The following is a 22,225-nucleotide window of genomic DNA, read 5'->3' on the forward strand; positions in this document are numbered from 1 at the left end:
CAGTCTGTCACAGTGTACATGTAATCGGTGGCTGTATGTTTGAATTCTTTTCTGTAAACATCTCTTGTTTGAAAGACAACTCTTCTTGATTGAAAACAATGCAACATGTTTCCATTAATCCTCCATCCACTACTTTGTGGAACTGATCCTCTCAGTACAGGCGGGTTTCCTAGTGGGCAATTTACAGACTGATTCTTCGTTGTCAGAATTCATCTTTCTTTTCTTTGACACCGTTTGTCACATTATGCGATTTCTAAAATACATATGATGAATACGTTTAAGTTTTTCTTTGGACTTTAAATGTTCAATATTCTCTTTACTATCACGGATGAAGTGCACATCTTTAATGTCTTCTGGAGTCAACGGAGGTGGTTTTACCAATTCCGCTTCTCCAACATCAGATTGCCCTGTATTTCTTATCATCCAAGAATGCCAAAGTTCAAATATCAAAGCAAAATCATATAATCCCTACAGTGCAGGAGGCCACTCAGCTCATCGAGTCTGCACCAGCCCTTGGACAGCGCACCCTGCTTAAGCCCACGCTGCCACCCTATCCCCGTAATGAATGGCTTGGAGATCAAAGATCTGAGGGGGTTTAAACCCAGATGACTGTTTTTTTCTTTCCAGGAATTGACATGTGCTGCTTCCGGTGTCTGAGCCAGCAGGTGTTTTGTCCAGATCAGTGTAAAACTGTGATATTTTTTCACTGCCTCTGTCTGGACTGCTCTCTAGTTTCCAGGCAGGGTTCTCTTCTATGGGATTTCCTGACAGGGGTCTCTCTTCTGGGTGGGGTACCTTTATCTAGGGGGTCTCTGTGGGATTCTCTTCATTTCGGGGGTGTCTGGGGGGACTGAATTGCAATGTGGGGGGAGGTGGTGGGCAGCCACGGACCTTGCTATTTGGCTGCCCGCTCAAAATGGCGGCCCAATAGCGGGATTCCCTTAGGAATACTTCGCAATCCTTGCCATGCAGAAATTTGCATGGCTAAGGATTGGGAAGCGCTTCCTGATTTGCACTCCCAGCATGAGTGGAAATCAGTTGCAATTCAGATCCAGCGGGAGAACGTAATCTCCCAAAGGGAGAATTTAGCCTTGTATATTTTAGAATACAACTTTTAATTTCAAGAATTAAAGTTTTAATTGTAAAAAATGAGGCTTTTGATTGAGAAACTGATAAACAACCCTGAACTAAATGCAAATGAAACAAACTCGGAGATTATTTTTTTTAAAAGGTTGGGCTTATGTTGATCTAAGAGGTGAGAGATAGCAATTCTGGAAAAGAGAATCATAAAACTGAAAGATTTGCTCGAGCTACAGCTAGTAGAAGAACTATACAATGGTCCTCACAGATTATGTGGCAGAAAGTAGTCAACAGACTATACCTTGGAAAGTTGTAGGAAAGTGGAATCATAGAATTCCGACAGTGGAGAAGGCGGCCATTCATCCATCGAGTCTGTACCGACACTCCCAAAGAGCACCCTACTTAGGCGCAATCTCCCGCCTTATCTCTGTAACCCATCCAACCCTTGGACAAGGGTTGACAACTGAGGGGCAATTTAGCATGACTAATCCACCTAACTTGTACATCTTTGGACCGTGGGAGGAAACCGGGACACCTGGAGGAATCCCACACAGGCACGGGGAGAACGTGCAAACTCCACACAGACAGTCATCTGAGGTTGGAATCGAACCCGGGTCTCTGGTGCTGTTAGGTAGCAGTGCTAACCACTGTGCCACCGTGCCACCCATGCCACCTGTAGTTGGCTATCTGCTGACAACTCGAACAAGGAGCTGAGGCATCCACAGTAGTGAGGCCAGTAAAGTTAGGATTAGGTGGAAGTTCGCATAGCCAAAGCTGACAGAAGACCTACATAGATTTTTACCTCAGAGAAACAGCTGGAATACTAAGGAGAATTAAAGTAAATTCCAGAGGGCTGTGGCATACCTTTTTGGTTGATCTCAGGAAAGGTGAATGAACCGTAAAGATTTTGTAAATTAAAGGAACTCTTGGGGAAGCAAAATTCGAACTGAATTTATAACATATGGTCTTGCTAGACCAGACTATTAAGTGCTTACTTTGTGTAATTATTTTTGATATGCAGTAACATTTGCTTTCGTTTACAAAAATGTGAACTCTCGCCGTGTAGTTCTGTCAGTTATGTGATGAGTGTTTTGATTTCTGCCTTATTAGCAGTTCTTTAAAAAAAAATAAACTTACAGACCCAATTATTTTTTCCAATTCGGGGGCAATTTAGCGTGGCCAATCCACATGCCCTGCATATCTTTTTGGGTTGTGACCCACGCATTCACGGGGAGAATGTGCAAACTCCACATGGACAGTGGCCCAGGGCCGGGATCAAACCAGAATTCTTAGCGCCGTGAAGCAGCAGTGCCACCCGAATGTTAATAGTTCTCAACAGATTATAACAGTACCACCCCTCTGACAGAGCAGCGCTCTCTCATATTGACAGTGCAGCAGTCCCTCAATACTGTCCCTTTGACAAAGCAGCACATCCTCAATACTGCCCCTTTAGCAATGTTGTATATCCTCAATACTGCCCCTTTGGCAATGCTGTATATCCTCAATACTGCCCCTTTGGCAATGCTGTATTTCCTCAATACTGCCCCTTTGGCAATGCTGTATTTCCTCAATACTGCCCCTTTGGCATTGCTGTATTTCCTCAATACTGCCCCTTTAGCAATGTTGTATATCCTCAATACTGCCCCTTTGGCAATGCTGTATTTCCTCAATACTGCCCCTTTGGCAATGCTGTATTTCCTCAATACTGCCCCTTTGGCAATGCTGTATTTCCTCAATACTGCCCCTTTGGCATTGCTGTATTTCCTCAAGACTGCCCCTTTAGCAATGCTGTATTTCCTCAATACTGTCTGTCTGACAATGCAGCCACATCGTCAATACTGCCCCTCTGACAGTACAGCACTTTCTCAATTTTGCCCCTTTAACAATTCTGTACTTCCTCAAACTGTCCCTTTGACGATGCAGCAACTTTCACAATGCTGTCCCTTTGACAATGCTATAACTTCCTCAATACTGCCCCTCTGAAAGTGCTGCAGTTCCTCAGGACTGCCTCTTTGACAGTGCAGTACCCGCAAAATACCTTATTGACAATGCAGTGCTTCCTCAATACTGTCCCTCTGACCTCACTTGGAGGTTGATATGGTGAGTGGTGCGACTTGGATTCTGATTCTGTGACAGGGTGGAGGTGAGAGAGGAGTGATATGAATGCTGGGCCAGGGAGCAGTGAGGTTGGGGTGAATGTTACTGCCTCCTGATGACATAAAACAGGTGGCCAGCCTGCCATTTTCCCACCCACTCCTGGCCTGTTCCTCAGAGAGACAATGGCAGGCAGTCTTTCATTGTGTGTTGCATTCCCTGGTAGCTGCTTTCCAACAACGTTACAGCAATGGTTCCTGTACCAGCTGAGGGCATTCATGAAGGCTCCGCCTTCTCGACCTTGCCCATCACCTGAGGTGCGGTGATCCTCAGGTTAAATCACGACCAATCAGCTCTCCTCCTCAAAAGGGGGAAAGCAGCCTGTGGTCATTTGGGACTATGGCAACTTTACTTTATAAGACCATAAGACATAAGAGCGGAAGTAAGGCCATTCGGCCCATCGAGTCCACTCCACCATTCAATCGTGGCTGATTTCAACTCCATTTACCCGCTCTCTCTCCATAGCCCTTAATTCCTCGAGAAATCAAGAATTTATCAACTTCTGTCTTAAAGACACTCAACGTCCCGGCCTCCACCGCCCTCTGTGGCAATGAATTCCACAGACCCACCACTCTCTGGCTGAAGAGATTTCTCTTATTCTAAGGCTGTGCCCCCGGGTCCTAGTCTCCCCTGCTAATGGAAACAACTTCCCTACATCCACCCTATCTAAGCCATTCATTATATTGTAAGTTTCTATTAGATCTCCCCACAACCTCCTAAACTCCAATGAATATAATCCCAGGATCCTCAGACGTTCATTGTATGTTAGGCCTACCATTCCTGGGATCATCCGTGTGAATCTCCGCTGGACCCGCTCCAGTGCCAGTATGTCCTTCCTGAGGTGTGGGGCCCAAAATTGCTCACAGTATTCTAAATGGGGCCTAACTAATGCTTTATAAAGCTTCAGAAGTACATCCCTGCTTTTATATTCAAAGCCTCTTGAGATAAATGACAACATTGCATTTGCTTTCTTAATTACGAGCTCAACCTGCAAGTTTACCTTTAGAGAATCCTGGACTAGGACTCCCAAGTCCCTTTGCACTTCAGCATTATGAATTTTGTCACCGTTTAGAAAATAGTCCATGCCTCTATTCTTTTTTCCAAAGTGCAAGACCTCGCACTTGCCCACGTTGAATTTCATCAGCCATTTCTTGGACCACTCTCCTAAACTGTCTAAATCTTCACTTTTACAACAAAGGTAATATACACATTTTAATCTCAACAGCAAACCTAGATTTGGCCCAACTGTTTACATATTTTGTGGAATTCTCTGACCATTATTCAGGAAGTAACAGAATCACTATTCTCCAAATAAACAACATGGGCTGAGTGCAAAGTGTACAAATAACCAATGCACAGCAGGAAAATTCCCAGAGGTACATATTGCTACGTGAGGAATGTGACGGAGCTTCTTGATCTTTGAAGTTTTTGTAAACATTATAAGGCACTTATCAAATATGGTGTACCCTTAATGACTCAGTTAGTAATGACACAGACCAAGGTGTGACTGGGCCAAGAAAACTCCACTCACACATTTTAAAAAATCACAAATGAAGAAAGAAAGTGAAGGATTTACCGAGGAAATTCCGTGTGGGTAATACTTCTCGGATCCTGAGACTCGTGGCCCCAATGGGAATGATGTGAATTTGATTGTAACCTGTAATTAGAGTGTGTATGTTTGGTGATGCAGCAAATCTCTGACATTCACATCCACACAAAGCATGACAACAAAAGTAACAATAGAACCCAGAACTGCACCTATTGGTAAATCAACAACACTGAATGTCCCTTTGACTTCATAACAGCTGCTCCCATCGCCTCCACATTCCAGACATTTATCTTCAACTTGTGAGGATTCCAGTGTATTGTCACAACCAACAGTCTAGAATCAAGTAAAAAATAAATAAGTTACTGGAATTCACAGAATCATTCATTTTATTTTTTTAACATTATATTTATTGAGGTTTTACATTTTATCAAACAATGCAACAAAACCACAGGAATGATTCAGCACCTCAAGGAAACGTAAAGACTCAACATACATGAATATAGAGGGGGACAGGAGAACAGCAGTCCAACTGGCTGAATACAATCATTAGGCATAACTTAATACCTCGAAAATCCCCACCAGAGACGAAGGGAGAAACAGGATACGGCCAGGAAAACATGGTAAAATGGCACACGCCCTCCCACGCAAAAATTGCTCGCAATTACCACGAGTGTGGGCGACACGGTGGTACAGTGGTTAGCACTAGCTTCAGGGTCCCGGGTTCAATTCCAGCCTCGGGTGACTGTGTGGCATGACTGTGTGGCATTGCCACTTTCTCCCCGTGTCTGCATGGGTTTCCTCCGGGTGCTCCGGTTTCCTCCCACAGTCCAAAGATGTGCAGGTTAGGTGGATTGGCCATGCTAAAGTGCCCCTTCGTGTCCAAAATGTTAGGTGAGGTTATTGGATTACGGGGATAGGGTGGAGGCATGGGCTTAAGTAAGGTACTCTCTCCGAGAGCCGGTGCAGACCCGATGAGCCGAATGGCCTCCTTCTGCACTGTAAATTCTATGATTCTAGTTCAGGATAGATTTTCCGCGCCATGTTCAGGTGTGCACCAATGTATATCTCCCTCAACTCCAACAGAACCCAAGGCACCAGTGACCCACCGTAATCTCCTCTCCTCAGATACCAGATCTATCTGCATCCATGCAGGAACCAATCACAATTTTTTTTTATACCCACCCCTTAAAAAAATAAAAGAAAATTTATGAGAACCGCAGCTCTAAAAGGATGTTCCATACATTGAGATATATATATATATATTCTATACACAACTCAACATAACCCCAAACTCCTGCCCAGTACAGAACGAACATCATTTCATTAAATTATACAGAGAGAACCAGCAGTTAGATATTCGGATTATGCTCAGTGCAGTCAACACCTCCCAGCAAAAGGAATGTGGAACTACCAGCAGTAATTCGCAGGATAACAAAGGGTCCGGACCTAACCCCGAGTCTGTTTTCCCCGGTGCACACCCACCATCGTTGGGGAAAACAAACTGCTCAATCAAATAAGAAGTAACCCAACCACTAGCAGGGGGGGGCAACAGGATATCAGCAGGACTTGGCTCAACCCCAGGCCTCTGTGCACAGAAGAGTCCTCTCTGTCCCTAAGTGCCTTCCAGAATGGACATCCCAAGCTCCTGGGGGCAACAGGATACCAACCACTGCACCAGACCTGACCGATCCCAGTGCATTGACACACAGGAAACAGTACCCCTAGGACCCCCAGCATACCTCAAAACATGTACCCCAGCCGGTCCAGCACCTCCTCAACCACACCCAAAGCAGTGCACCTCCCGCACTGCTACTAAAGAAAAGATTACGGCAGCCCTAGCCGGAGCGAGTGGCCGATGCTGGATTCTCCTCCACCCACCGTTGTTAGCGGAGAATCCAGCCCCACATCTTCTAATAAACAATTTTATTAAGACATTTTGGCACAATAAACAACAACAATATAAAACAGTGTGCAAAAAACAATCGTTATAGTGCAAGAAACCCCCCCAGCTCCCCTCCCACAAGCACCAGCCTAACTAACCCCCGAACCTACGTTACCCTAAACCCCCCCCGCTGATGATTAATTTTCCGCGAAGAAGTCGATAAATGGTTGCCACCTCCAGGTGAACCCATACAGTGAACCTCTCAAAGCGAACTTAATCTTCTCCAGATTGAGAAAGCTCGCCATTTCCGACAGCCAGGCCTCCGACTTTGGAGGTTTTGAGTCCCTCCATGCCAGCAGAATTTGTCGCCAGGCTACCAGGGAAGCAAAGGCCAAAACATCAGCCTCTCTCTCCTCCTGGACTCCTGGGTCCTCCGGAACCCCAAAAATAGCCACCTCTGGACTCATCACCACCCCTGTTTTCAGTACCCAGGACATAACATCCGCGAACCCCTGCCAGTACCCCCTGAGTTTTGGGCATGCCCAAAACATGTGGAAATGGTTCGCCGGCCCTCCCGAACATCTGGCGCACCTGTCCTCCAATCCAAAAAATTTACTCATCCGGGCCACTGTCATGTGGGCCCGGTGGACGACCTTAAATTGAATCAGGCTGAGCCTGGCGCACGTTGCGGTCGCGTTTACCTTGCTCAATGCCTCCGCCCATAAGCCCTCTTCGATCTCCCCTCCGAGCTCCTCTTCCCACTTAAGTGTCAGCTCCTCGGTCTGTGACTCCTCTGCTCCCGTAAGTTCTTTATATATATCCGAGACCCTCCCTTCCCCCACTCATCCACTGGACACTACCCTGTCCTGGATCCCCCTGAGTGGCAGGCGTGGGAAGGATGGAATCTGTCTGCGTAGAAAGTCCCGCACCTGCAGGTACCTGAACTCATTCCCTCTCGCCAGCCCATATTTCTCCTCTAATGCCCTCATGCTCGGGAAGCTCCCTTCCAAGAACAAATCCCCCATCCTCTCAATCCCAGCCCTCCGCCATGCTCGAAATCCACCGTCCATATTCCCCGGGGCAAACCGGTGATTGTCGCATATTGGGGACCAAACCGATGCTCCCATTCCCCCCACGTGCCTTCTCCATTGGCCCCAGATCCGCAAAGTCGCCACCACTATAGGGCTGGTGGAGTACCGTGGTGGCGGGAGTGGCAGGGGCGCCGTAACCAGGGCCGCCAAACTGGTCCCCCTGCACGAAGCTGTCTCCAGCCGCCCCCAAACCGACCCCGCACCTACGATCCGCTTCCTTATCGTAGCTATGTTGGCCGCCCAGTAGTAATTACTAAAGTTTGGCAGCGCCAGCCCCCCTTCCTCTCGGTTCCCCTCGAGCATCACCCTCTTCACCCGCGGGGACTTTCCCGCCCACACAAATCCCATAGTCATTTTATTAGCCTTCTTGAAAAAAGACCGCGGAATGAAAATGGTGAGACACTGGAAAACTAACAAGAATCTCGGGAAGATCATCAATTTAACCGTCTGCACTCTCCCCGCTAGTGTCAGGGGGAGCACATCCCACCTCCGGAACTCAGCCCTCATTTGCTCCACCAACCGAGACAAGTTCAACTTGTGCAGACGGCCCCAGTCCCATGCCACCTGCATCCCTAAGTATCTAAAACTGTCCCCCACTAACCTGAACGGCAGCCCTCTCGACCTACTCTCCTAGCCCCTCGCCTGGACTACAAACAACTCACTCTTTGCCATGTTCAGTTTGTACCCTGAGAACCGGCCCAATTCCTTCAGGATTCCCATGATTTCATCCATCCCAGCCACTGGATCCGTGATGTACAAGAGCAGGTCGTCGGCGTACAATGAAACTCTGTGTCCCCCCCCACTCCCCGTACCAGCCCCTTCCGGCCCCTAGAAGCTCTTAGGGCAATTGCCAGTGGCTCTATTGCCAACGCAAACAGCAGTGGGGAGAGGGGACACCCCTGCCTGTCCCACGGTACAGTCTGAAATAGTCAGATGTCGTCCTGTTTGTCCTTACACTCACCTCCGGAGCCTGGTACAACAGCCTGGTCCAGTCGATAAAGCCCTCCCCGAACCCAAAACGTCCCAGCACCTCCCATAGACAGTCCCATTCAACCCGGTCGAAAGCCTTCTCAGCATCCATTGCCACAACTACCTCTACCTCCCTACTCTCCGGGGGCATCGTGATCACATTCAGCACCAGCCCCACATCTTCAATCACTGGTCTGCACTGGCTTACCTATGTGCCCCCATGCACTGGTGGGGTTACTAACACACATCACTATCCCACTGAATATGGAAGGGGATTTGGTAGCTTTCAACAAAGGTTCACTCCTAATCTTTCTCTTAGGGAAGGAATGAGCGAGTGTGTATGTCTGGAGTATTGCATGAATAATAGCTGCATGTGTGTGTCTGTGCCATGTATGTGGCATGTGTGGGTGTGTTTGGCATCGTGTGTGTGGTTATATTTGTATGCATGTGTGGTATATGCAGTGTGTGCATGGTGTGTGTGTTGTGTGGTGTGCATGTGATATGCATGTGGTGTGCATGTGTGGTGTGTATGGTGTGGTGTGCATGTGTATGTAGTGTGAGTGCAGTGTAAGAGTGGTGTATGTGTGTGGTTTGTGTGTGTGCGTGCATAGTGCTTGCATGTGTGTGCAGGTGTGGTGTTTGGATGTGGTTGTATGGTGTTTGTGTGTGTTATGGGCCAGGGTTTAGAGAACCCCAAAGTGTATCATGGAGTTTACCTGACCCACAACTTTTAATAGATTGTGGTATGGGGAGCACACAGCCCACTCTACAGGTGTGGTACAGCAGCAATGGAAAAGTATTTTTTAAGCAAAACAATGTTTATTCTATGAACTCAAGTTGGCCTTTTTAAAACATACAGTGAACATCAAAGCAACCATTATTTCAAATACAACCCCCAAAGAATACAACAAAGTAATCCTTTAAGCTTTCCTTTTAACATCCATAAGGCTTAAAACACCTTTTACCAGAAGCACATCAGGTTAAAGTCACTATTATTATTAGTTTTAAATCACCAGGATCGATTTACAGTCTTTAGATTACAGAGAGAGACTCTAATACACCTTCTGGCTGTGACTGCAGCTATCCAGCTCTGAAAACAAAACTAAATCACACCCTGCAGCAAACAGCCTAAAAGGAAAGTAAAAAGCTGACAGACAGCCCAGCTCCACCCACTCTCTGACATCACTGCAGTAATAAACACCCATTTCTTAAAGGTACTCTCACTACAGCTATTTATATACATACCCATTTATAAACACCCATTTCTTAAACGTACTCTCACACGACACCTCCCCCCCAAGAAAAAAAGATAAACCATCAACTTCAAGATGGTTTCATTTTTCACCTTTTCACCATTCTTTAAGAAATGCACACAGTAAATATACTTTATCGGTTCAAAAAACAACACACGCAAACAGGTATAATAATATAAGTCCATTTTTTGTTCTTTCTCCTCCAACTGAAATCCTTCTCGATTGACAGTCTCTTTGAACAAGAAGGTCTCTGCACGATCCATTTCTCTACGCCTCGGCATTTCTCTTTAAAGTCAGATACTTTAGTTCAATCTGATCGCAGAGTCCCTTGTAATTCTCCAACACAGGAGCATTGGTTATCACAGCTTTCAGGCCATCAAATGTCTGTTGAAAGTCCGCTGTCCACTGAAATGTTTGACGTTCTTCAGCAAGTCCATCAGTGGAGCGATCACACTACAATAATTTTGCACAAATGTTCGATCAAATCCACTCATGCCAAGAAATCGCATTATTTCCCTTCGTCTTGAGCGTATCAAAAACTCCGCAAGGCTTTTCCAAATTCACGTTTGGCTAGGTTGATCACCAAACCTGCCTCCTGAAGTCGATCGAATAACTCCATCAGGTGTTTTAAATGTTCTTTCCATGTCTGGCTGAAAATTACCAGATCGTCGATGTATACCGCACAATTGGGTAATCCTGAAACAACTTTGTTAGTTGACCGTTGAAATGTGGCTGGGGTGTTTTTCATGCCAAATGGCATAACTTTGAATTGGTATATACCATCTGGAGTCACAAAAGTTGTAATCTCCTTCGCCCTTTCGGATAAAGGTACCTGCCAGTAACCTTTAAGTAAATCCAGTTTTGAAATAAAAGCTGATTGTCCCACTTTCTCAATGCAATCCTCCAAACGCGGGATAGGAGAAGAGTCCGTTCTTGTAAATGCATTAAATAGTCCACACACAACCGTTGGGTAGCGTCTGGTTTTGGTACCATCACTATGGGTGAGCTCCATTGGCTGCAACCCACTTCAATTCTGCCATTTTTAAGCATACTCTCAATCTCTTTGTTAACCTGTGCCAATTTTAAAGGGTTAAGTCTGTACGGATGTTGTAGATTGAAACAGGATTTCCCACATCTACATCATGTATAGCCATTTGAGTACTTCCCAATTTATCTCCACAAACTTGCCCATGTGATATCAATAATTCTTTCAGGTCAACTCGTTTTTCCTCTGGAAGGTAACTCAACAATTTATCCCAATTTTAAAGAACATCCTCGTTTTCCAACTTAATCTGAGGTATGTCAAATTCACAGTCATCTGGATTTGGTTCGTCACTTTGAGTTAGAATCATTAAAACCTCCTCCTTTTCCTCTCCTTCCCTTTCAAAGTACCTTTTAAGCATATTCACATGACACACTCGGTGGGTTTTCCTTCAATCTGGTGTTTTTACCACATAATTCACCTCACTTAATTTCCTTTCAATCTGATAAGGTCCATAAAATCTTGCTTTTAAAGGTTCAACTATCACTGGTAACAACACTTAAACTTTATCTCCACTGGCAAAACTACGAACTTTGGATTTCTTGTCCGCTACCCGTTTCATCACACTTTGTGCAACTTTTAAATGTTGTCTAGCCATTTCACCTGCTCTATTTAATTGTTTCCTAAAATTTGACACGTAATCCAATAATGTAATTTCCGATTTCTCACTCACCCATTTTTCCTTCATCAATTTAAGTGGTCCTCTTACCTCATGACCACAAATTAGTTCAAAAGGACTGAATTTGGTTGACTCATTTGGTGCATCCCTAATTGCAAACAGTACAAAGGGAATTCCTTTATCCCAATCCTCTGCATAATGTGACAATAAGCCCTCAACATTGTTTTTCATGTCTGATGCCACCTTTCTAACGCTCCCTGCGATTCTGGATGGTACGCAGTTGATTTAAATTGTTTTATTCCTAAGCTATCCATAACTTCTTTGAAAAACCTTGAGGTAAAATTTGATCCTTGATCAGATTGTATTTCTGTGGGTAGTCCATATCTAGTAAAGAATTTAAGTAACTCCTCCACAATCCTTTTAGCTGTAATATTACGTACTGGAATGGCCTCTGGAAACCTAGTAGACACATCCATTATAGTCAAAAGGTATTGATTCCCACTTTTTGTTTCAGGAAGCGGTCCTATGCAATCAATTAGGACCCTTGTAAAAGGTTCCTCAAATGCTGGAATGGGTATTAAGGGTGCTGGTTTTATCACTGCTTGAGATTTCCTTATCACTTGACACGTGTGACATGATTGACAAAATTTAACTTCATCTTTATGTAGTCCAGGCCAATAAAAATGTTTCTGGATTTTAGCTTGAGTTTTCCTTATTCCCAAATGACCTCCCACTGGTACCTCATGTGCAACTCGCAACACCTCCTTTCTATACCCTACCGGCAATACTACTTGATGAACTTCTGCCTACTTTTCATCCGCCTGCATATATAAAAGTCTCCATTTTCTCATCAAGACATCACTTTTACGGTAATAATACTCTGGTATACACTCAGATTCCTCTTCTGTGTATGCTTTCTGATACATCCATTTTATTTCTATATCTTTCTGTTGTAACTCCGCCAGTTTTCCTGAACTAAAAATATCCGCCTCATCCTCCACCTGTTCTTGTTCTTTTTCAACCATCTGATCAAAAATCATTTCTGATAATTGCACTTCAACTTCATCTTCACTCTTTGATTTCTCCTCTTGTCATAACCTGTGACTTTGCGACCTTGTTACTACACAATCTGGAAAAATCCCAGGATATTCATCCTTCAACACTTCAGTTGACTGATTTTCCACTGACTTATCAACCACCGTAGGCATCTCTCCCACCTGCGATCCAGCTATATCATTACCCAAGATAAACTATATTCCTGGACAAGATAGTTTCTCTATTACTCCTATTACCACTTCACCACTCTTCACTGGACTTTCCAACCTTACCTTATATAATGGAACACTACTCCTCTCACCCTGAATTCCACATATTACCATCTTTTCTGGCAACATTCTTCCCAAACTACATAACTCCTCGTCTCTTACCATTAAAGATTGACTAGCTCCCGTATCTCTTAAAATTGTGACTTATTTACCTGCTCCTCCTGATACACATGAGTAAACTTTACCCACACAAGTAAATTATTTGAAGAGATCTGGCACCTTCTTATCAATCACCTCTTGATCAGGCTGTACAAACTTTTGCACCTCCTTCGCTTCACTTGGGCTTTCCTTTACCACTTTAACAAACCCTACTGTCTTATCCTGTTTTACTACATCAGCCTTCCCAGTGCTTTTCTTCAACCACCAACACTGTGACTTTACATGGCCTAGTTTATTACGTGAAAACATTTGAAACTTTCCATTTCTTTTCCACCCTCCTGGATTTCTTTTTTAATCTGAGGTACACTCTCCTTATTATCTCCCATCAGATCACCTTTACCTTTACCACTTGAGTATCTCTCATGTCCCCAGTTTCTATCCCTCACAGGCTGAAACTGATGTTGGAAACCAAGCTTTGATTTATGAACTAATTCATAATCATCTGCCATTTCTGCTGCTAACCTCACAGTTTTAACCCTCTGCTCTTCCACATGAGCTCTCACTACATCAGGAATTGAATTTTTAAACTCCTTCAAAAATATAATTTCTCTGAGAGCTTCATACGTTTTGTCTATTTTCAAAGCCCTTATCCACCGATCAAAATTACTCTGTTTGATCCTTTCAAACTGCATGTATGTTTGACCAAATTCTTTCCTTAAATTTCTAAACCTTTGTCTGTAGGCTTCAGGCACTAATTCATATGCACCTAAGATGGATTTTTTAACCTCCTCATACGACCCAGAAACCTCCTCTAGTAGTGATGCAAACACTTCACTAGCCCTACCTACCAGCTTTGTTTGAATCAGTAATACCCACATTTCCTGTGGCCATTTCATTTGTTTAGCCACCTTCTCAAATGAAATGAAAAAGGCTTCTACCTCCTTCTCGTCAAACCTTGGCAATGTTTGGACATATTTAAATAGATCAGTGGATGTTGTCTATATGGACTTCAGTAAGGCCTTTGACGAGGTCTACAAAATTATGAGGGGCATAGACAGAGTGGATAGTCAGAGGCTTTTCCCCGGGGTAGAGGGGTCAATTACTAGGGAGCATAGGTTTAAGGTGAGAGGGGCAAGGTTTAGAGTAGATGTACGAGGCAAGTTTTTTACGCAGAGGGTAGTGGGTGCCTGGATCTCGCTACCGGAGGAGGTGGTGGAAGCAGGGACGATAGTGACATTTAAGGGGCATCTTGACAAATACATGAATAGGATGGGAATAGAGGGATACGGACCCAGGAAGTGTAGAAGATTGTAGTTTAGTCGGGCAGCATGGGCGGCACGGGCTTGGAGGGCCGAAGCGCCTGTTCCTGTGCTGTACATTTCTTTGTTCTTTGTTTGTTCTATCCCTACCAAGCCTTCGAATTTGATGCTCTTTCTCACTATCCTCATCACTATCCACCAACTGTACGTTTCCCTTTACGTCTGCCAATTTTAACTGACTGTCATGTTTCATGGCCATTTTCTGAAGTTCAAACTCTCTCTCCTTATCTTTTTCCCTGATCTGTATCTCCCTTTCTCTTTCTTTTTGTTCTGCGAGGGCTATTCTTTCTGTTTTCCTTTCTTCTCTCTCTTTCTCCTCTCTCTCTCTTTCTCTTTCTTTTTCCTCTCTCTCTCTTTTGTATTCAAGCTGCAATAATTCTTTCTCATGTTCCATTTGTTTAATTTGTTCCTGAATTTTTGCCATTTCCAATTAATCAAACTGTATCTCAGGCAACTTTAAATGCTTAGCCACCGCCATAATTACCTCATCTTTTCGCATTTTGTCACGTAATGTTAACAGCAATGTTTTTGCCAAATCTAACTAAAAAGTCTCTGTCCGTAAGGTACTGCATGTGACCGTCTCCACCCCCAAAAGCTTCTGAGCCTCTGAAAGAGCCATTGTCCACAACACACTCCCTACTTGACAGAAACCTTTGGATCCTCACTGTCTTCAGGTGATGTACCGGAGGACTGGAGAATAGCCAATGTTGTTCCTATGTTTAATCCAGGGAACTACAGGCCATTGAGCCTTATGTCAGTGGTAGGGAAATTACTGGAGAGAATTGTTCGAGACAGGATCTGCTCCCATTTGGAAGCAAATGGACGTATTAGCGAGAGGCAGCATGTGAAGGGGAGGTTGTGTCTCACTAATTTGATAGAGTTTTTCAAAGAGTTCACAAAGATGATTGATGCAGGTAGGGCAGTGGATGTTGTCTGTATGGACTTCAGTAAGGCCTTTGACAAGGTCCCTCATGGTAGACTGGTAAAAAAGGTGAAGTCACACGGGATCAGGGGTGAGCTGGCAAGATGGATACAGACCTGGCTAGTTCATAGAAGGCAGAGTGTAGCAATGGAAGGATGCTTTTATAATTGGAGGGCTGTGACTAGTGGTGTTCCGCAGGGATCAGTGCTGGGACCTTTGCTGTTTGTAGTATATATAAATGATTTGAAGGAAAATGTAACTGGTCTGATTAGTAAGTTTGCAGATGACACAGAGGTTGGTGGAATTGCGGATAGCGATGAGGACTGTCAGAGGATACAGCAGGATTTAGATCGTTTGGAAACTTGGGCGGAGAGATGGCAGATGGAGTTTCATCGGGACAAATGTGAGGTAATGCATTTTGGAAGGTCTAATGCAGGTGGGAATATACAGTGAATGTTAAAACCCTCAAGAGTATTGAAAGTCAGAGAAATCTAGGTGTACAGGTCCACAGATCACTGAAAGGGGCAACATAGGTGGTGAAGGTAGTCAAGAAGGCATACGGCATGCTTGCCTTCATTGGCTGGGGCATTGAGTATAAGAATTGGCAAGTCATGTTGCAGCTGGAGAGAACCTTAGTTCGGCCACACTTTGGAGTATCGTGTTCAATTCTGGTCGCCACATACCAGAAGGATGTGGAGGCTTTAGAGAGGGTGCAGATGAGATTAACCAGGATGTTGCCTGGTATGGAGGGCAGTAGCTATGAGGAGTGGTTGAATAAACTTGGTTTGATCTCACTGGAACGACGGAGGTTGAGGGGCGACCTGATAGAGGTCTACAAAATTACGAGGGGCATAGACAGAGTGGATAGTCAGAGGCTTTTTCCCCGGGGTAGAGGGGTCAATTACTAGGGGGCATAGGTTTAAGGTCCGAGGGGCAAAGTTTAGAGGAGATGTACGAGGCAAGTTTTTTTACACAGAGGGTAGTGGGTTCCTGGAACTCGCTGCTGGAGGAGGTGGTGGAAGGAGGGACGATAGTGACATTTAAGGGGTATCTTGACAAATACATGAATAGGATGGGAATAGAGGGATACGGACCCAGGAACTGTGGAAGATTTTAGTTTAGATGGGCAGCATGGTTGGCACGGGCTTGGAGGGCTGAAGGGCCTGTTTCTGTGCTGTAGTTTTCTTTGTTCTTTGAACTTAAACTAAAATACCACACCTGAAAAGCACTCACAATATGCTTACCCCTCACTGTCTTTAAGTTCACAAAGCCAATCCAATAGATAGACTTTTATCCCCGATGAGCCCCCAGTTTGTTATGGGCCAGAGCTGAGAGAACCCCAAAGTGTATCATGGAGTTCACCTGACCCACAACCTTTAATAGATTGTGGTATGGGGAGCACACGGCCCACTCTACAGGTGTGGTACAGCAGAAATGGAAAAGTATTTTTTAAGCAAAACAATGTTTGTTCTATGAACTCAAGTTAACCGTTTTAAAACATCTTAGCAACCATTAATTCAAATACAACCCCCAAATAATACAACACTACGTAATCCTTTAAGCTTTCCGTTTAACATCCATAAGACTTAAAACACCTTTACCAGAAGCACATCAGGTTAAAGTCACTATTACATAGAACATAGAACGATACAGTGCAGTACAGGCCCTTCGGCCCACGATGTTGCACCGACATGGGAAGTCAAAAAAACAAAAGCCATCTAACCTACACTATGCCATTATCATCCATATGCTTATCCAATAAACTTTTAAATGCCCTCAATGTTGGCGAGTTCACACCTGTTGCAGGTAGGGCATTCCACGGCCTCACCACTCTGCGTAAAGAACCTACCTCTGACCTCTGTCCTATATCTATTACCGCTCAGTTTAAGGCTATGTCCCCTCATGCTAGCCATTTCCATCCGCGGGAGAAGGCTCTCACTGTCCACCCTATCTAACCCCCTGATCATTTTGTATGCCTCTATTAAGTCTCCTCTTAACCTTCTTCTCTCTAACGAAAACAACCTCAAGTCCATCAGCCTTTCCTCATAAGATTTTCCCTCCATACCAGGCAACATCCTGGTAAATCTCCTCTGCACCCGTTCCAAAGCTTCCACGTCCTTCCTATAATGAGGTGACCAGAACTGTACGCAATACTCCAAATGCGGCCGTACCAGAGTTTTGTACAGCTGCAACATGACCTCATGACTCCGGAACTCAATCCATCTACCAATAAAGGCCAACACTCCATAGGCCTTCTTCACAACCCTATCAACCTGGGTGGCAACTTTCAGGGATCTATGTACTTGGACACCGAGATCCCTCTGCTCATCCACACTTCCAAGAATTTTACCATTAGCCAAATATTCTGCATTCCTGTTATTCCTTCCAAAGTGAATCACCTCACACTTCTCTACATTAAACTCCATTTGCCACCTCTCAGCCCAGCTCTGCAGCTTATCTATGTCCCTCTGTAACCTGCAACATCCTTCCGCACTGCCTCCTTCTTCCTCTTAACAAGAGATTCCACTTCTTTGGTAAACCACGGTTCCCTCGCTCGACGCCTTCCTCCCTGCCTGACCGGTACGTACTTATCAAGAACATGCAGTAGCTGTTCCTTGAACAAGCTCCACATATCCAGTGTGCCCAACACTTGCAGCCTACTTCTCCAACCTACCCCCCCCCCCCCCCAAGTCATGTCTAATGGCATCATAATTGCCCTTCCCCCAGCTATAACTCTTGTCCTGCGGGGTATACTTATCCCTTTCCATCACTAACGTAAACGTCACCGAATTGTGGTCACTGTCCCCAAAGTGCTCACCTACCTCCAAATCTAACACCTGGCCTGGTTCATTACCCAAAACCAAATCCAATGTGGCCTCGCCTCTTGTTGGCCTGTCAACATATTGTGTCAGGAAATCCTCCTGCACACATTGTACAAAAAACGACCCATCTAATGTACTCGAACTATATCTTTTCCAGTCAATATTTGGAAAGTTAAAGTCTCCCATAATAACTACCCTGTTACGTTCGCTCTTATCCAGAATCATCTTCGCCATCCTTTCCTCTACATCCCTAGAACTATTTGGAGGCCTATAGAAAACTCCCAACAGGGTGACCTCTCCTTTCCTGTTTCATCTAGCATCCTCTCCGCCACCGTAATACTGTTCTTGACTAGCAGCGCCACACCTCCCCCTCTTTTGCCTCCTTCTCTGAGCTTATTAAAACACCTAAACCCCGGAACCTGCAACAACCATTCCTGTCCCTGCTTATTCATGTCTCCGAAATGGCCACAACATCGAAGTCCCAGGTACCATCCCATGCTGCCAGTTCCCCTACCTTATTTTGTATACTCCTGGCATTGAAGTAGACACACTTCAAACCACCTACCTGAACTACCTGCGAAGTCAAATCTGTGCTCCTGACCTTTATACTCTCATTCTCTCGTACTCTAAAACTACAATCCAGGTTCCCATGCCCCTGCTGCATTAGTTTAAACCCTCCCAAAGAGCACTAACAAATCTTTCCCCCAGGATATTTGTGCATCTCAGGTTCAGATGTAGACCATCCTGTCTGTAGAGGTCCCACCTTCCCCAGAAAGAGCCCCAGTTATCCAGAAATCTGAATTCCTCCATCCACCATCCCTGTAGCCACGTGTTTAATTGCTCTCTCTCCCTATTCCTCTCATTATCACGTGGCACGGGCAACAACCCAGAGATAACAACTCTGTTTGTTCTCGTTCTGAGCTTCCATCCTAGCTCCCTGAAAGCCTGCCTGACATCCTTGTCCCCTTTCCTACCTATGTCGTTAGTGCCAATGTGGACCACGACTTAGGGCTGCTCCCCCTCCCCCTTAAGGACCCGGAAAACACGATCCTAGACATCACGTACCCTTGCACCTGGGAGGCAACATACCAAACGTGTGTCTCTCTCGCTCCCACAATATCTCCTATCTGTGCCCCTGACTATCGAGTCCCCAATTACTAATGCTCTGCTCCTCTCCCCCCTTCCCTTCTGAGCAACAGGGACAGACTCCGTGCCAGAGGCCCGTACCCCATGGCTTACCCCTGGTAAGTCCCCCCCCCCCCACAAGTATCCAAAGCGGTATACTTGTTACTCAGGGGAACGACCGCAGGGGGTCCCTGCACTGATTGCGTCTTCCCAGTCCCTCTTACAGTTACCCATCTATCTCCAATCTTTGGTGTAACTAATTCCCTGAAGCTGCTATCTATGACCCCCTCTGCCTCCCGAATGATCCGAAGTTCATCCAACTCCAGCTCCAGTTCCCTAACTCGGTCTTAGAGGAGCTGGAGATGGCTTCACTTCCTGCAGGTAAAATCAGCAGGGACACTAACGGCATCCCTCACCTCAAACATCCTGCAGGAGGAACATTGCACTCCCTTCCCTGCCATCCCTCTAACTTCCAACCAAGATCTGATTCATAAATAAAAAATTTTTTAAATAATAATGTAAATATGGCACTTACCTCACACCAATGGCTCTTATTATTAGGTTAGAGGAGGAGGGCGGGTGGGAGACACTACACGTGTAGTGTCTTGGGTTTCCTCTCCACCAGAATTTATTGGTGGGGGTGGGGGGGGGGACCTTCCCAGAAGTCTGCTGGGCAAACTTCCAGTTCCGGGTCGAACTTCCAGTTCCCGCCTTATATTAAAAAAAACACAGAAAAGAAGAACAGAAACGGGACCAGGTAAGTGTTTTTAAAGCCAATACTCACCTCCCGACAGGCCCCTGCACGCCGCTCCCGCTGAAATTCTTTATTATTAGTTTTAAATCACCAGGATAGATTTACAGTCTTTTGATTAGAGAGAGAGACTCACACACCTTCTGGCTGTGACTGCAGCTATCCAGCTCTGAAAACGAAACTAAAACACACCCTGCAACAAACAGCCTAAAACAAAAGTAAAAAGCTGACAGACAACCCAACTCCACCAACTCTCTGATATCACTGCAGTAATAAACACCCATTTCTTAAAGGTACTCTCACTACAGATATTTATATACATACCCATTTATACTTAAACACTTCTACCACCAGAGACATGAGGGAGGAGCTGGCCAGAGTTGATTCGAAAAGGAGCCTAGCAGGGAAGACAGTGGAGCAGCAATACAGCAATGGCAGGAGTTTTTGGGGGTTATCAGGGAGGCACAACAGAAATTCATCCCAAGGAGGAGGAAACATGCAACACCCATTTCTTAAAGGTACTCTCACATGACATGTGTGTGTGGTTGCATGCATGGCAATTGCGTGTGTGTGGTCTGATTGTGGTGTGAGTGTGTATGTGTGCCTGGTGTTGGTGTCTGTGTGTGTGCATGGTGATTGAATGTGTGTGCGGTGTGGTGTGTGCATAGTGTATGCGCATGTGACAGTCACTTTTTCTATAAATATCGCTCATTGTCTCCAAGTGGTTTGACATGTAAAGGTGTCATAGGCAGAGCCCCCCTCCCGAGCTGGTTGCAGACTGTAGCTGATGTGGGGGGATGAAGGAGCTCCTTGAGGCCTCTGCTCCTTTACTCTTCCTCAGCCAATGAGTGAACTCACCTTGCAGACACCGTCTATGCAGATATTGCGGCTTCCAGGTTCACACAGTGTCCCATCCTTAACTGCTTCTTTATGGCGATAATAAAAGTTTTCACCTTGGGGAATGCAGTTCAGCTCACACTTATTTGAAGCTGTGGGAAAATGGAGATTTGCTGTTACCATCTAATTACTTCACTCGCTCCATAAAGGCCATTTGGCACTAGCAGCCCCCTCTATTCACCGTTCTGCAACCCAACCCACCCCATCAGAGAGTCCAGCTAGTCCATTTAACCTTCTGCAAGGCAAGGATATAAATTATTGTTGGTTTTCTGAGAATGTAACAATACGGAAAAGGGCCATTTGGTCTATCGTGTCTATGCTGCCTCGAAGGGAGAGCTATACAATTATTTCCACTCACCTGCTCCCACTCCCTGCTTTTCCCATTAAATATTTATCTAAGTTATAATTGAATCTGATTCCACCACCCTTTCAGGCAGTGCATTCCAGATTGCTGTTTAAAAATCATTGTCCTTATCTCCCTCTCTAGTCATTTTGCCAATTATCCTAAATCTGTGTCCCTAGGAAACCGATGCCCCTGCCAATGGAAACAGTTTTCATAATTTTGAACACCTCCATTAAATCTCTCCATACCACAGGAGAAAGGAAATGCAATCCTGTCTGAAACATTCGTTGGGAAGGAAATGTATCAAGTAGAGATGATGAAACGGCCAGTGTTCATCTGAAGGCAGAACAAAAACGTGCATTTAGTGTTTTTCACAAATTCAGGACATTTCACAGTGCTTCACAGGCAGCACAGTGGTTAGCACTGCTGCATCACAGTGCCAGGGACCCAGGTGTCTGTGTGGGTTTCCTCCAGGTCCTTGGGCTTCCTCCCAGAGTCCAAAGATGTGCAGGTTACGTGGATTGGCCATGATCAGTGTGCAGGGTTATGGGGATAGGGTGGGGGATTGGGCCTAGGTGAAGTGTTCTTTCGGAAAGTCGGTGCGGACTTGATGGGCCGAATGACCTCCTTCTGCACTCTAGGGATTCCAGGATTTACAACCCGTGAAGTATTTTTTTGAAGCGTAGCCGTTGTTATAAAGTAGGAAGCCAATTTGAGCACAGCAAGATCCCCCAAACAGCACTATGATGATGATCGACTAATCCCTTTCACTAGGGTTGATAGGGGTATAATATATTGGCCAGGACAGCAGGGAGAATCCCCTGCTCTTTGAATAATGCCACGGGGTCTTTTATACCAGCTGGAAGAGACAACAAGGCATCAGTTTAAACTTGCATGCAAGAAAACACATCATTGTGAGTTGACCAGTTTTGTCTCCAACATTATACTTGTCTGAACAAGGATATCAACAATAAACTGGAGAC

General features: G+C 45.1%; 1 protein-coding gene across 6 annotated transcripts in view; it reads right to left on the reverse strand.

Moving 5' to 3' along the window:
• Positions 1–22,225, reverse strand: part of paplna (papilin a, proteoglycan-like sulfated glycoprotein) — a 471,035-nt gene that overhangs the window by 198,577 nt on the left and 250,233 nt on the right. For all 6 annotated transcript variants that reach the window (XM_072487762.1, XM_072487759.1, XM_072487751.1 and 3 more), the window contains exons 5-7: positions 20,861–20,991; positions 4,993–5,116; positions 4,811–4,891 (exon numbers count right to left, since the gene is read on the reverse strand). In XM_072487762.1, the coding sequence (XP_072343863.1) occupies positions 4,811–4,891; positions 4,993–5,116; positions 20,861–20,991 (336 nt within the window). The remainder of the gene's footprint in view (positions 1–4,810; positions 4,892–4,992; positions 5,117–20,860; positions 20,992–22,225) is intronic.

The sequence above is a fragment of the Scyliorhinus torazame genome, chromosome 2 (assembly GCF_047496885.1).
Source record: "Scyliorhinus torazame isolate Kashiwa2021f chromosome 2, sScyTor2.1, whole genome shotgun sequence".
In the NCBI taxonomy this organism is placed as follows: domain Eukaryota; kingdom Metazoa; phylum Chordata; class Chondrichthyes; order Carcharhiniformes; family Scyliorhinidae; genus Scyliorhinus; species Scyliorhinus torazame.